Consider the following 17,394-nt stretch of genomic DNA (forward strand, 5'->3'; position numbering starts at 1 on the left):
TTTTTTTTAATTTTACATGAACGAAATGAATTTGTATATACAAAACGTTTTATAACGTTAGGTCCTGGTCACTTTTTTCTCCAACTTTTTACCTGTACTCGTGCCTCACTCAGGTTCACCCTACGGGCCAGCTCTTCTCTGACAAACGCATCCGGGTAATGTGTTCTTTCAAATACTCTTTCCAGGGCCGCCAGCTGCGTACTATTGAAAGTAGTTCTGTTACGCCTCTGCTTGCGCCTGCGCTTTCCATCCTTGTCCTCTTTTGAATCTTCATCGTTGTCTGAAAATACGTAAAAACAGTTGAGGTTTAAACAGTTTTATACCCATATCTGCCTGTGCTCAGTGTAATTTCAAAGCAGATCAAGGTCTTCACTATTTGTCGAAACAAAAAAAATGAACAGTGAAAACTCGGTTGTATGCTCCTCACAGTGCATACTCTTTCAGAATATATCGCTACGTAATTGTGCTTGACCCACAGACCGTCTAGTTAAAGATCTCATTGTCACCGCGGATTAGTATACAAGTACTATTGCTCCCGTCTAGAACGAGTGTACAGGAACCAGAAACAATCTGGAGGATCAGACGCGTTCTATCGTGACTTCATTGGATCATTACGACGTCTTCTCACGTGCTACCTTATAAACGTCATCGACCTTTTGTCTTATAACTGAACGCAAATAATCCTGATTTTATTTTTTATCTTCTGCGACATTTTATACAAAATCTTCATACTGTGTACCTAAGACAGCTAAGAGCAAAAATTACAATAAAAACTATGCGTCAGCCAATTATCAATTATCAGTTTTCTCTTCGGTGGCGTTTTACCACTAAAGTTGAAGCATTGTGACAAAGGCATTATCCTACTAAGGGGAGGTCACTCGCTTTAAGGTATTCCTGATATACCGACCTGGACGAGAGCTCTATTCCGTTAAATTTTTCAATTTCAAGTGCACTATACATGAAAATATACGGTATATTAAAGTGGGTTTAATATTAAAAACAATACTGTTGTTTTAAAAGGTTTGTATCTTATTTTAAATATGAAATTTGTTTCTCACATACTTAAATACTAGTAAATTAGTATTATTTCTAAATAATACATTTTGACTAACAGACACCCGATGCGCGAACAAAAGTGAGAAAGAGGCGTGTTTCATTTTTTTTTTTAACCCGCGGGAGGTTAAGTATCTTCATCACTCCGAGTTCTCAGCTGTTGTTACGGCCACTCAAGATATACGTAGAAAGAATACTTGGGGTCTTTGAAGTACATATACTATGTGCTAATGTAATTTTCCCGTGAAAATGTACAAAATAGAACCGCATGGATAATTTCAACAATGATGTTGGTTGTTATTGTACTAGTGGTGGAGGGTGGAGAGCACTGAACAGGTAATGAACTTAATTTGCTATTTCATCAAAAGGGCAGAAGACAAAATGGACATATTCAGAAATTGTTTGCTCTGTGTATATATATATATATATATATATATATATATATATATATATATATATATATATATATATATATATATATATATACACAATATTTTTGAGGAAATTGTGAAGCAATTTTAATTATTAGACTGTTGGCATATATACAAAAAGAAAGGAAAGCTGCAAAATTTACATCGTGGCAGGGGAAAATGGCTTAAGTTGGTAAAATCTGTACTTATTCTCCAGTCTAACGGAAGGTAAATCTATAATATGATACCGTGAAAATAGAGAGAGTGAGATGATTATGATGGTTATTACTACGACCGCGAAAATAATATTATTAAACATTAAACAAAGCACATTTAGTCAGCCCTTCGAAAAACGATTTATTCAGGGTTTAAGCCGTGTGACTTACAGGTTGGATCCATCACAGGGAAACATTAGACCATCTTGAAGAAAATTAAATTTGTTGCTGTGATAGGACTTTCGTTTGTGCAAAAATAAATTTTGTGGATGGATTTTGTTTCAAAATTCTAAAAACAACCCGGTTTAGCTCCATAAACTGTTTACACCATTTCATGGCTAGGTCAAAATTCTTGTAATATTTTTTGCAATATTGTGTAAGGCGATGCATTCAAACATAAGTCCATCCTTTATTGATTTCAATTGAAACATTATAAATAACATCAATTCACGCAATTTTTAGATTTCATTGTTGCTCCGTTAACTTCTTTCAACTTGTAATTAATACAACTAGGCTAACAAAATAAAATGATCTAGTGTAATACCATTGGATATAGCATAGAATAAAATCAGTATTAAAAACAACTATGAGTCACCTCTGGTTGTTTTATTTTTTCGGATGTATACCGTATAAATTAGCGTATATACTAGGTCCAGTTGCAAACAACATAGACCCTAATATGGCGTCGCATACTGCGCAGGGAGGTCAAGGTCTACTCCAGATCAACTACATAGACTTATAGCTGTTATATTATGCGACGACATATCAGGGTCAGTGCAGTTTGCAGTTGGATTCGTGTCTTACACGCGGGTATTGACGGTAATTTAGGGCACACTAGTTTTTAAGGTGTGTCTTTACGCTGATGTTGAATCTAATATTACAACATCTCCAGTCTCCTTTCGCTTGTTAAGGCATATTTGTTTCAAGAGAGATTCAGTACAACCCCTCATTTAAGGCGCTTGGTTGGGGAAATGTTTATTCTAGTATACTTGAGGAATTCTTAATAAGACATTATTATTAGTAGTAGTAGTAGTACTAGTACTAGTAGTAATAGTAGTAGCACTGTAAAGTTGTATTTTTTTTTATTTATTTTTTTTGTTCGTCATGGTAGGAACATATTATGCTGCTACGGGCAGGATGCATTTTCATGAATTACTTATCAAACTGTGCCAACCAAAATTAGGCCAAATGCTTGAAATCGGCTTTTGCGCATTTTGTGAGCTGATGTATCTTCGGCGAAATACAAGTCTACTCCAAAATATGGTCATATTCAAATCTACCTTTTTTTGTTGTTTTAATTACATTTTCTGCTGGCATGCCTGTGTGTGTTTTTAGGCTGTACTAGATGACTGTCACGTGACCATTAATGTGATTGATGTATCTTCAACAGATTTATACCGATTGCATACTGTCCCCGATGCTGTTTTTATTACCGAGTAAGAAAACCAATATTCGAAATGTTATGTTCTGCTATAAACTAAGTCCCATTTGTTCTGCATTATTCCTAAGTCCAATTTGTTTTGCATTATTCAATATTTACCTATATTGAAAGTAGATAAGGTCATAATATAGCCGAGCTGTTGCACTTGCATTTGTTAACAATGTGACGTTTGAAAACGTTTGTTTACAGAAAATTTCGCTAAAGAAGACGCTGGTGGCAGGAAAGTTAAAATCACGATAGGTCAAACTTTTGATGTAACGTTTGGATAGCAGAGAGGACAGTAGTTACTGACCAAGTGATAATATTGGTTTTAATTTTGCTGACAACGATCATGTAATCACAATAGAGGAAAGACTGTCGCTTGAAAGGACATCTGAAGCTGGCGTCTATAAAAACTACCCTACTGATTCCGCATTAAAGAAAACGAATAAGCTCAGTTACTTACGAGAAATATATATGCTTTTCATGGACAAAACAAGAATGAGTACATACATACCCCCTAGCAAACTTTGCCCTTGCGGCTTCGCTTATAACGCCACTACTATGGGACGTCACAAAGAAGTATGAGTGAACGGAATTCATTCATTGAGAATTTACGATGGAAGCAATCTTTAAAATTCATTCTCGAAAATATGACAAATGTAAGATTTTAAGTTTTAACGTTTTATATCTAGTTTTTATATTAATTTTAACGACCGTGTACAAAACAAAGTTATGTATATCTTTACTGGTTTAAAGGATATAATAAAAAGGGTTGTTGAATTTGCCCTGAAAACAATTCGTGTTGACTCGTTGTTTTGGCCAAAAGAATTCGTCCACACGGATGTTTTTGTTTTAGTAGTATAAATTCAACAATCCATACTTATTTTTGCAATACATGTATCTCTCTTCAGCATCGATTCCCTACGACAATAGCCCCTGCATATCGTAATATGCACAAAATATGCAAAGATACTAATAACAGAACCGGTACATGTATATATGATAAAGAAGTACTAATAACAGAACTGAAAAGATTGGCTATATTCTTACCAAGTAAACAATCTAGAAAGAAAATGGCTTCCTCTAAGATGTGCATATATGTGCAACTGCTACAGTAAGGAAAAATAAACTCTTATTTCCACATATTTAACTATATGAATAGAAATATCTACCAAATGTGTATTCAGATCCACAGCGGAATCGTAGTAAATGGCCAAGTAATTTCAGCCATTCGCGTAGATAATCTGGGCATAAGGATCGCGTTGCTATGTTGTGACGTCACTAGGTCACACTCGGTCTATATCCGATACACTGGCCTACCGCTTCGCTGTTGCTAAGCTTATTTCGGAATCGTTGAAAAATAATCATACAGAGCAGCGTGTAATATAGGACAGAGATTTAATACAGATTAAGGAGATACAACAAAACAAAAACAAGCTAGATTATAAGATTATAAGATTCAAATTTGTTTAGCATAATCTGGGAACATAATGTTCTTCACTACATCAAGATCACTGTAACTGACTCGTTGCGTAGACTTACAATTGTATAAAGATACAGTCCTGTGTACATTCAATCATGAAATCAAATTGTATCCAAATGCAGTCAAAACTTTCAACAGACTAACAACATGTCGCATAGCCGGAATGTGCCAAGGAACGTCAGATGCAGTACGCTTTAATAGATGATAAACTTGCAAGAACGGCGACTTCCCGAGCTTTTTGATCGTGGGAACGAAAGAAAGAATCTACAAAGTGCTAACAACAACAAAAAACCTCTGGTAAATTCACATTTCAACACGTTTTAAATTTAACAAGAGTCCCTAGAAGTGACTGACACTCAACAATCTGAAATTTTTTTCCCCAGGAATTCAAGATAAAACCATTTCTTCCGTTTAATAGCCCATTGCTGAAACGATCTTTGATATTGGTCAGTGATGACAAGATTTTCAAATCAGTTGTTGTGGTGGACATATTGGATGTTAACATCGCACCTTATTCATAAAGTTCCAAGAATGCATTATAAGAAGTCTTCTGGTGGAAACCCCATGCTGATATGACTTTCCGTATTAGAGGAACAACGATTACATTTTTTCAATATGGCTGCTATGATGGCCGTATTGATTATCAGACTTGCACTATTTCTATTTAGTAAGTCTGTATGTGCAGGAATAATGTCAGTATAACCAGCCATCTAAGGATAAATAGTGATAAGATTTCAAAATGGCCATGCTGGCAGTCATATGCTATGTTGGATCATCACCATTTTCATATACGACCAGCTAGATATCGTTAGAAGTCTTTTAGGGAAAACCTCATGTTGATCATTCGTTCAGCAGCAAACACTGATGACAAGATGTTCAAGATGGTCACTGTAAATAGTGAATGTCTGAATGGCATAATTAGGACCAACAGCTCCAGGTTGACTAGACCATCCATTCAGGAAGAGTAGTAATAACTATTTCAAGATGGCCGCTGTTGTGGCCATATTGAGTATCAGAACGACACCATTTTCATTTAGGACCAACTCGATATTATAAGAAATCTTTTGGTGAAAACCACATGGCAATATGTTTCGCTCAGAGAGGCAACGATAACAAGATTTTCAAGATGGCCATGTTGGCAGCCATAATGGATATAAGATCGATCCCTTTTTCATTTAGAACCGAATAGACATCACAAAAAGTCAGGAGGAGTAGCCATAACAATAAATTCAACATGGCCTCTCTGGCGGCCATATTGGATATTAGATTGTCATCGTTTCATTCGGGACCAACTAGGCATCAAAAGACGTATTCTGGTGAAAACCCCATTTCGATATCACTTTCCAATTAGGAGGAATGGCGAATAACAGATGATCATGATGGCCGCTGCGGCGGTCATATTGGGCACCAGATCGGTCTCATATTTATTTGGAACCAACTAGACATCAAAAGAAGTCTTTCAATGGAAACCCCCATGCTGAAATGACTATGCATTCAGAACGGGAGAGAGAATGAGATTTTCAAGATGATCACTGGGGCGGCCATATTGGATGTTTGAGGGGTACCATTTTCATTTAGGACCAACTATACCATTCAATGAATGTGTATAGAGTTTTATAGAAATCCTCCAAGTAGTTTAAGTGGAGTACCAATAACAAATGTGTGCTAACGGACACACAGACGAACGACAACAAACCATAACATAGGCTCTTGTGGTATATGACCAGAAGAGGTAATATAAACCAGCGTGCAACAAGCATTTCGTTTTCTCTTAATCCGTTACACAGAACATCCTGCCTAAAAATAGAATGGTTTCCTACTATATTTCAGCATATACGAAACTGCGGCACACATTATACTAAGAGCGTTAATCAAAGAGAGTCACTAGGTTAATTAAAGGCATTAATATCCTGTCAAGATAGTCGGTGTCAATCATTATGCCTTATCGAGTTTCAAGTGCTTGTTGCTTTTTGTCCATAAACCACGATGATTGCAATCCTAAAATAACTGACACAAAAACGCATCATGCAATGGCTATAATGATTTTGAACTTGTACAGTGACTATTATTTATATAGCCTCCCCCTTTCCCGGCCCTCTCCCCCTTTTAAGTTTGAATCTTTGTCTCAGCTCATAAACAATGCGGACATATACTGCAAGTTTTAAATTCAGCACTGAAATTCATAATGCATAGGACTTGTATATTCACGAAGCTTAGAATTCATTACACACGGGAGGAACGGACAAGGTGAAGAAATAAATTACATAACCATCTTTAGCCATTGCTTACAAATATTGTCAAAGAACGCAAAAAAGGGCGCATGAATTCATACCTAGTTCCTTTCTTTGAAGTAATAACCTCTAGAATTATGAGTCACATGATGCAATTTTGACCATATACATTTGTTATTATTATTATTATTATTTTTATTATTATTAGATCAGAAGAGTATATCCGAATATGGACAGCTTTGGCAACAGAAGTCTCCTGTAAAGTCCTTTTTATTATCTGCAACCACGCAGGTCTTTAGTATTAGGTGTCTGCAACTCTTTATTTCTTCAAAAAGTCTGATAGAAATACATAATTATGCGATCTGGAGCCTATTAATTTTCAATTCAGACCCACCTGTATCCCACCGACGCTTTATACAATAAGGCTCCTGACGCTTACACAATACAGGGACTGAATTGTGTGTCCCCTTCGTTATCGCTTATACTGGTTTCAACTAAAATTGCGGATACAATTATACAGTTCTGTTTATATATATATATATATATATATATATATATATATATATATATATATATATATATATATATAATTAATGGTCAGTCCTTGCATAACACATAAAGGTTGGGACTTTGTTAGACTATTGGTCATGGTTCCAAATGTTTATTGAAGCTTTTGTGCTTCTTCGAACCTTCTCTCATTATTATTATTATTATTATTATCGTCGTCTTCGTTGTCATCGCTTTATTGGCGTCAGGCCCAAAGTAGCTCGAGTGAACCGATCGTATATTTGTACCTATTTAGCCAAAGCAAATTCTCCCATACGGGATTTACATTTGATAGTTCAAGGTCACTCGCATTCCCGTGGGAATTTCTTGAGGAAGGTTGACAACATCTGTCATATGAAAACCTGCAATATATGTAATCCAGAATAGTGCTTTCATTTCTTAACTCAAGGTCAAGAAAAAAAGATTAAAGTACAAAAGTAAGATCTCAAATCATTATAAGATCTGCGGATATCTTCATACAAATCTAATTGTTCTGTGATTTTTCATAAAGCTCGGTTTGAACCTGACATGTAATGAAACTCAAGGATTGAGAGGCCAAATACAGTTTGGCAACCGTGAGCAAAGGATCAGTATTTTGGCCGTAAAAGTACTGATTAAACTATTTCCTGCTTAATCAAGTGTATTACCAGTAATATGATCGTCATGGACCCTATTCACAAAATTGTATCCAAATTATACACGAAAAAGAAGAATATAGAAAGAAATGACTTACAATGCATAGTGCTGACATCATTAAAGAGCACCAGGCTCTTGCAAAAGAAGAGTTACATGTTTCTAGTGAATATATTAAGAGATTTAAGTCATTACATGATACATTTTCGAGTTCCCATTAGCTTGATGGAGGGGACTAAATTAAAACATAATTTGTTCATGCATTCATTTGAACTGCTGTCATTAAATCGAAAACGAGGCTAAAGCCACGAACTGTTATTAGCAAGTATACTATCGATGGGCCACCGCTAAATACGCAATGGAGGAAAACTGTCACTAATGTGGTTATGTTCCATTGTGTAATCGTATCGCTAGAATCGATACCAACTGAGCCTTCGGCATATCCACCTTTGAACGGAAAGGAGTTATGAAAGCAATGTATTATTGTCATATTTCATGACGAGCACGAGCAATTCATTGTCGTGAACGAAATTTGTGTCGGTCGATGAAGCAACCATTTCCTTTACAAATTTCAACATCAGACAGTTTCTGCTACTTTTTATGTAAAAATAAACAACCAGTCCAAGAATAACGTGTCTGGTTTTAAAATAATAACTAGAACTTGTTGATATTCTCATCATAGTGAAATGAATTCCATCCATGATTTTCTATTTCTACCCGTGTTATAAATGTACCAGTGGTAAATTAGGTCATGTGCAAATTAGAGTGAACATGCACTTAATAGAGATATAAATGTGTTCTTATTTCTTATATTTCTTTTATAAGTGTGTACCGTTTTGTAATGGGCATTTATTAGGTGTCAGCACCTTCCCATGTTACTTAATAATAATAATAACAATAATAATAATAATAATAATAATAATAATAATAATAATAATAATAATAATAAAGGTTAAAAGTGAGAATGAAGTTTACGATTTTAGACTGTTTAAAATTGCTTAAGGTTTTAAAATATTTTTGAGGTTTAAGACACACAGCTTATTATCTATATGGTGAGCATATCATTATTTACAAATCTGATAAAGCATGCTTTGAGTTTATTCCTAAATATAATGAAAATAATCACAAAGTGAAAATTAATAAAAAATTAAAATGACCGGATGTCTTTAATTTGCAAGCACTTTCAAGGCTCCTATGCCAACCTAGCGAAAAACCGTGTGTGAAAAAGCATTTGTTGTGGGGTAAAGATAAAGCACATCAAAATTCTTGTTTTTATTATTTATTTAGTACCCATCGTTTTTATTAAAGGGATTGTTTATTCTTCTATGGTCAAAACGAAATTTTAGGTTGCTCGAGGTTTTTGAGGTCCACTTCTAACCCTGAATAATAATAATAATAATAATAATATCATATTTTACAAACACAAATTTAAAAACTTAGCAAACAATAAACACTGCCAATTTCATCAATAGTAACTGCACACACAGTAAATTTACCGATAAGAACAATAAATATACATACGGTTGATTCACATACAAAATCATTAATTGTATATGCAGCACATTTACAGATAAGAACATACATCATAAACAATCTGAGTATGAATTCAAACTCGCATAATGTCGGTCTCGAGTCCGGCATTCTAACCACTGAGCCACCGCAATTCCTTTAGAGAATCCCTTATTATCTAAAACTTGTAATCAAATGCTCTTTCACAAAACTGATGCGGGAACCTTTGGGAAGAATTTTTTTCTCTCTACAAATTCAAAGAATGCTAATGAGATAAATCAAAGTGCCCGTTTGCCGAACTAAACAGGGTAGCCTCGTTTTCATGATACATGAATATTAAAGATCATATTAAGAACGGTCCACACATGACTGCAGGAAATTATACTGCTCCAGCGGGAACTGTTGCCACGCGACGATAGTACAAGACGTCATGTGATTTACTAAATTTAGTATTGACTTCTCCATTGGGAACTGTCTCCTTTATTGTTGTATGGTGGAGAAACGTGCTGTAGTAGAAACTATTGGAGAACAGTTCCCTGGGGAGATACGTCATTAATAGAATAATATTATCGAATATTACATTGAATTTGCCAGTAATAATTATGTTTGTATTGCTCCTGATATTTTATAATTTTCTCTCAATCTCTTGAAAATAATTATAATACAGGCACAATGAAGACATCTGACCTTGCCTTTGATGAGAAAACAAATGGCAATATTATTGCTTGAATTTCTCACAGTCGTAGCTTTTCAATATTTCATCACAAAGTTCCCACGTAAGGCAAAAAATATTTGACAAATGGTTCCGGACTTGGATGGGAATTTTCTGATTTAACGGTGCAACTATCAAGTTATATAGCTAACGGCAGGTGTCCATGCGATGGAAACTAAAGCAGTTGTAATTTACTTCAAACCACTGCTGCCATTACAATCATTGCTATAGCTATCTATACAGTGTGACCCAGTTTAGCATATCAAATGTATATAATATATTTTGCTAGGTTGCAAAATAAGTTTGGGTTTATAACTGCTGTTTTGTTGTTGCTATTGTTATTGTTGTTGCTGTTGTTATTTCGTTTCATTTATGACGACAGTTGTTACATCCTTAGTTGCATTGACCCTCAAAGCAAATAAACACGCATGGTTTCATAAACAAATTTAGCGTAAAAGGTTTACCGATTCAGTTTCTTCTATTATCAACCGATAACCTGGTCTATGTATGCAATTTTTTCAAACCCCTAAGCCTTTTGTTTACAGGGGTCAATTAGTGTCAACATAAAGAATTATATGAAGTGTACAATTTATAACTAAACTAGAAACCGCTTCTCTAAAATCACCAATAATATTAACATGCAGAATTTCCTAGGTGATTTATTATAAAACAATAATTAAGCCCACAGCTAGAATCGGAAGACAAAACTAAATAGTTCATTGCAGTAAGCTTTATAATGATACTGGATAATTGAAAATTGAAGTCTCGTTGTGGATAATGGAAATTTACTGGATTATTGAAATTTGAAGGCTCTTTATGAATAATTGATATTTGAAAATTTGGATAATGGAATTTGAATCTCGTTGTTGATAATGGGAATCTGAAGTCTCGTTATGGATACTGAATGTGTTGCCTTCAATATAATTTAGGTTAGTTGTACGAAAGTAACGATTGTACTGGGTTATAATTAGGAGAACACATATATTATGAGACACATGGAGAGGGAAAATGCACGTATATAAAGAGAAACACAGATGATAGACAGACAGTGGGCGTGGTTTTTGGATTTTTAACGTAGCTTTAACAATTTTTCAGTCATATAGCTACGATGTATGCAGTGTGGCAGTTTATATTGATGTCTAACACTGGAGCATCATGCCACAGACATGTAGCATCATTTCCTACCCAGTAACATTATCCTGACACCAGGCCAACCAGTCCTAACAGTAACCTCCTAATGCTTAGCATCAAGCGAGAGAGCTGTTAGTAACATTCTTATAAGTCTTTGGAATGACTCGGGATTTGAACCCGCGACATCCCGCATCCGGGCCACAGGAGCAGTCATGACAGACAGACAAATCGACGGACGTAAAGGTGGTTAGAAAGACATATGAATAAACATACAAAGAATTGATACGCGAAGAGATATATATATATATATATATATATATATATATATATATATATATATATATATATATATATATATATATATATATATATATGTGTGTGTGTGTGTGTGTGTGTGTGTGTGTGTTTGAAATACTTTGTTGAGACTAAACCTCCATTTATTAGAAACATTAACATCATAAATATTATGTGACGTTCTAGATATCATGGCTATTCTTGGGCCCTCCCGCCTTTCAATTATGAAGTATCGGATGTCTTTCCCTAGCTATACAACACCTTTATAGGGGCTTGTCGGGTTGATAACAAGGGTCCATAAATTCGGTTTAATTGTTGAAAATACCATGTAAACTTCACCATGACTCCGTTAGACCTGCCCTTAGATAAACCCAACTCGATGAGGTGTCGAGAAGAAACAGGGCATACTCGTTGAAAATTCGATTTGTTAACAGCGGCATGTGGGGATAAAAAGCGTGGACGACAAATAAGAGTAAACAAAACGATGAATAATCTACGTATCAAAGGCATGACGAATTATGGGTACCAGCTCATAACATTTTAAAAACTGAACTTTCCAAACAGCCATTAATATTGTCCGCCAAGTTTGGTGAAATCGGCTGTCTTGTACTTTCCGACTTTTTCAGATCCTTTCACGTGCACGTATAACTGCACAGTTTGTATTCCTTCTATTTGATCATTACTATTTTATTCAGGCTCGCTCAACACACGCATGGATTATCCCACACCCCACACATTTTTTCCCTCAGGGTGCGGTTGTACCGTAAGAGTAACCCAAATAAATGTATGTATAGGAGGGAGAGGGGGAGTGGGAGGTCCACTTCAGTATTACGTTGCTAAACATACCGCTTCTTTCGAATTTATGTTTGTAGTATTTAATATTCCTTACAAGTGCATATTACTGGTTGGAATTAGGGATTGAATTAGGGATTTTAAAAAAATACCATAATATATGGCTTTGGCAGTGTACCTACCTATTTTCATTTTTATTTCTTTTTTTCTGCACCATTTTTTTTCTCGTTTCCTTTAAATGTTGACTTTCGATAAATAAGCAAGGGTCTTTTGCAAAATATGTGTGGTTCTTTTAGTCCTTTATTCTGGCTAGAAGTTATACAATGCGACTGCTTAGTTTTATACTTAATTCAGTGGTAAGTACAATAATGCCGTAAAATTGTTTAATAAACAAACGTAAACAAAATGGGCAGAATTTACGTCTGGTTCCGGAAGAGCCAAACAACAGCTAAACTGACACGTGATCTTGTGTCACAAAACCTAATAGCAGCCAGTTCGTATTCTTTCATCCAATATCCTTCATTCCTCAGTGAAATAATTATTATTAAATTTAGGAGTGTATCTCTACATTATAACACTTTTTATATTAGGTGGATACCGATTTTTCTAACTCAGTGCATGCTTAGGTAAGTTATTCAGTGGAACTCTGATGTCCCCCACGTTTCTGTGATTACCCTTATATGGGTCCACTTTTCACTATTATATTGACAAATCTCTGAAAAATCACTATGTTTTATTGGTGCTGGTGCGATGCCACACCTGCCTATCAAAATAGTAAAACACGTAACTGACAAATTCAATGGACTCCTTAGGGATCTGTCGTGGAGAGCGTGACACAACCAAGCTTATACTCCCCCCCCCCCAGCCATTATGATAAGCCCGAACCAAAACTCTGTGCAACCTGATACGAGATTTCGATAGCCTAATACGATATTTCGATAGCCTAATACGAGATTTCGATAGCCTAATACGAGATTTCGATAGCCTACTAGGTGAGTTTGAGACTTTCATGACATGAGGCAGCTTACACTAGGTATAGCTTTTGCATCCATATTTGTTTCCAACTACGTCATCTGTTGTGTTAATCAATCCAAACTCATGATTGCGTCATTGGAAGAAGGACTTGATCGGCAGTATTGATTGCACGTTATTTTAACTTTTTTTTTTTATATAGATACGGTATATACACGTTGCTTTTTACTTATATGAGAGAAATGCATTGACAAACAGGGTCTCAAATCGGTAATGCTTTAATATTGAATTTACGAAAAGGGTTGAATAATATTCGGCTTCTGCGATCATTCGCGAACTCTCGACATCATTCAACGAGTTTCATAAATTTAATATTAAATCATTACCTAACTGAGATCCTGTTTATCGCATAGTTTTTATTTTAATGGAAATAGTTGAGAGTGAAAGAAGAATAAAATATTATCTTTCATTCTGACTCAGTACCTTAAATTTGTTGCGCGTAAAAAAATAGTTCCGGACAAAGTTCCATAACCATTAACATTTAAAAATAAAAAAAATTCTCCACAAATTATAAATCAAAGAGCAATTGTCCTTCTGAATAAATAGAACGTATAAAACCAGCAAAACATTTTTCTGTGGAAATTCCATGTCACATAGTTTGACTCGGGTTAGGTTATACCATTGGTTCCCAAACATTTTCGGGCCACCGCCCCCTTGGTTATCCTCAGCGTGCCTACCTTACCCCGTAACATGCATTATTCAGCATTAGTGCCCCCTCCCCCGTTAATCCCACCGCCCACTTTGGGAACCACTGGGGTAGCCGATCGATGTTCGCACCTAAAGTGTGTTTGTCTCACGACTAAGCATTCCAGTTGTTGTAATTATATGTGAAGGGATGATCACTGGATGCAGAAATTCAAGATTTACTGAAGTATGTTTGTGACCGGATCTGATTTGATTATTTGTTTGGAACAGTAAACACAGATAAATTTTATTTGGAGTCGGAATTGCATTACATAACAAGAAACATTTTTTGGGGGTTTGATTTCTTTTATCGCGTAAAAATGCTTTGGTTTGATAAATCTCTGTCAGGTAGGAGACCGGCTTTTGTATCTACATTTATGTGTGAACAGAAGTGAGTTCATAAGTTAACATTTAAACCATGATTGTGTATATAGGGTGAATTCCATGCAGCAGGTATACCGCCCACCACTCGCCACACGCCCGCTTATCAGTTGACCAATACCCTTTGTTTGTTGTTGTTGTTTTGAGGTTTTACGCCATTTTGCAGCGCATAATATGCTATACATGGTGCAGCGAGCCCATATGGGGTAAATTGGCCATATTCAGATAGATGTGACTATTTCTTTCCCCAATTCCCTCTGGGCAATCGATTCACAAAACGGCCGTCAAAATTGTATGTTGATAGCAAAAAGAAAAAAGTTCCTAAAGGCGGGATTAAGAAAATCCACACGGTCAGTAGGTAAACAGAATACCGCGCAAGAATTTCATGGGTTTATTTGGACCAAAATAAAGTGATACGTAAACATGTCATATCAAAAATATTAAACTTCACACACTATATGATGTGATAAATAGAGGATATCCATGTGCTTTAAGTACATTTAAGGTAATATTTAACGAGTGAAGTGGGAAACAGTATTGACTCGAGTGGCAATATAAAAAATGTTTCCACTTCACGAGTGACTTATTTCTTTATATCTACTAAAAAGGAAACGTAGATTTTGCTTTATTATATATTTTTGCGGCACAATCTATCGATTTGTCTGGATTTGTTTCTCCATTATGTGTCAATGCTATTAACAGCTACATTACTACATCGATAAAAAGAAGTTCGAAATTAATCTTAATTTTAGGACAACGAACTTTCACAAATTTACCTTGTACAAATAATACTTTAAATTGTAAATTTTTCAAATTAATGAAAATGGCTGTTTTTGAACTCAAACGAAGAAATATTTATTTTCGACAACACATTTCTTGCACGTATTGATACAGTGGACATTTTTGGGAGGGACTGAAGAAACATCACAAAGTTGTCACATCCTTCAGTTTTCAGAGCGTAACATTTTTGAAGAAAACATTTTAATCATCGTGAGTTTACTTTTATGATTTTTTTGTTTATGTTGTTTATTTCTGAATTCAAACGTGAATTGTTGGCCTTGGCAGGCATGTAGTATAGTTTGAATATAGTTTGGTAACTGACGATGTATCCACGTCTCCCCCCCCCCTCAAAGCACCAAAATGACACATACGTTTCTCGGATTTTAAGTGAAGATGCATTTAGCAGCGATACCAATTAAAAATATATTAACATAATACGTTTCTAAATACCCAATAAAGATAAGGGTACAAACGTACTATCATTTTAAATTATATTCTCGTATTACCGTTTATTAACATACCAGTCTCAGAAAAAAAGAAAATAAATGGAGACGCTTGAGATATTTTGAGTGATAATTCACCATACAACATGCTTCAAGGCAGTACCGGATTAAAACCTTCCAGGTCCTATGCTCTGAAAATATTATGGTGTCCCCCCTCCCCGTACAAAATGCGAAGCTAAAAAATAACAGTTGAAAAATATACTATGCATTTGACTCTAAAAGTGTACAATACAGCGGACCCTAAAACTGTACAATACAGTTAACCCTAACAGTGTTCAATACAGTTGACCTTAAAAGTATACAACATAACTGAGTTTACAATACAGTTGATTCTAAAAGTGTACATACACAGTTGATCCTAAAAGTGTACAATACACACACAATTTCTCAAAGTGAACCTGTAAAAGTCTTGGAAATACATTTCAACATTATATTGTTAGAAATTTTTTGTTTCAAAGCAAAAATAGTAGGCTATAAGGATTTTTCGCAATCAAAGGCAAAGGTCATAATGATCCAAACAGAGCCAATCACCAGTTCGAACGAGTCAGATGGGGGTGTCTGATTTCAAAGGCAAAGGTCATAATGATCCAAACAGAGCCAATCACCAATTCGAACGAGTCAGATGGGGGTGTCTGATTTCAAAGGCAAAGGTCATAATGATCCAAACAGAGCCAATCACCAGTTCGAACGAGACAGATGGGGGTGTCTGATTTCAAAGGCAAAGGTCATAATGATCCAAACAGAGCCAATCACCAGTTCGAACGAGTCAGATGGGGGTGTCTGATTTCAAAGGCAAAGGTCATAATGATCCAAACAGAGCCAATCACCAGTTCGAACGAGTCAGATCGGGGTGTCTGATTTCAAAGGCAAAGGTCATAATGATCCAAACAGAGCCAATCACCAATTCGAACGAGTCAGATGGGGGTGTCTGATTTCAAAGGCAAAGGTCATAATGATCCAAACAGAGCCAATCACCAGTTCGAACGAGACAGATGGGGGTGTCTGATTTCAAAGGCAAAGGTCATAATGATCCAAACAGAGCCAATCACCAGTTCGAACGAGTCAGATGGGGGTGTCTGATTTCAAAGGCAAAGGTCATAATGATCCAAACAGAGCCAATCACCAGTTCGAACGAGTCAGATGGGGGTGTCTGATTTCAAAGGCAAAGGTCATAATGATCCAAACAGAGCCAATCACCAGTTCGAACGAGTCAGATGGGGGTGTCTGATTTCAAAGGCAAAGGTCATAATGATCCAAACAAAGCCAATCACCAGTTCGAACGAGTCAGATGGGGGTGTCTGATTTCAAAGGCAAAGGTCATAATGATCCAAACAAAGCCAATCACCCGTTCGAACGAGTCAGATAGGGGGTGTCTGATTGGCTGAAGTTATCAAATTTCTTCCTCAGTTTGAGATTTTTGTACATCTCTCTTATTGCTAGGTTGAATACAATGATTTGTTTTCTATAGAATATTCAACACGAGCCGGTTATACTATTGCTAATTATCTTTGTATGAGTCTCTCGGGAAATATTTGGAGGGTTTCATCAAGCTTGAAGAGTTCATCAACTCTTTTTTTCTGGA

The 17,394-nt window shown here is 35.7% G+C and overlaps 1 protein-coding gene across 1 annotated transcript in view; it reads right to left on the minus strand.

Annotated features, from left to right (window-relative positions):
- Positions 1–17,394, minus strand: part of LOC149777920 (retinal homeobox protein Rx2-like) — a 39,864-nt gene that overhangs the window by 6,937 nt on the left and 15,533 nt on the right. Inside the window, exon 2 of the mRNA XM_089939017.1 lies at positions 93–280. Coding sequence (XP_089795143.1) covers positions 93–280 — 188 coding nt within the window. The remainder of the gene's footprint in view (positions 1–92; positions 281–17,394) is intronic.

The sequence above is a fragment of the Sinohyriopsis cumingii genome, chromosome 17, assembly GCF_028554795.1.
Source record: "Sinohyriopsis cumingii isolate HCF-2022 chromosome 17, ASM2855479v2, whole genome shotgun sequence".
Classification (NCBI taxonomy): Eukaryota; Metazoa; Mollusca; class Bivalvia; order Unionida; family Unionidae; genus Sinohyriopsis; species Sinohyriopsis cumingii.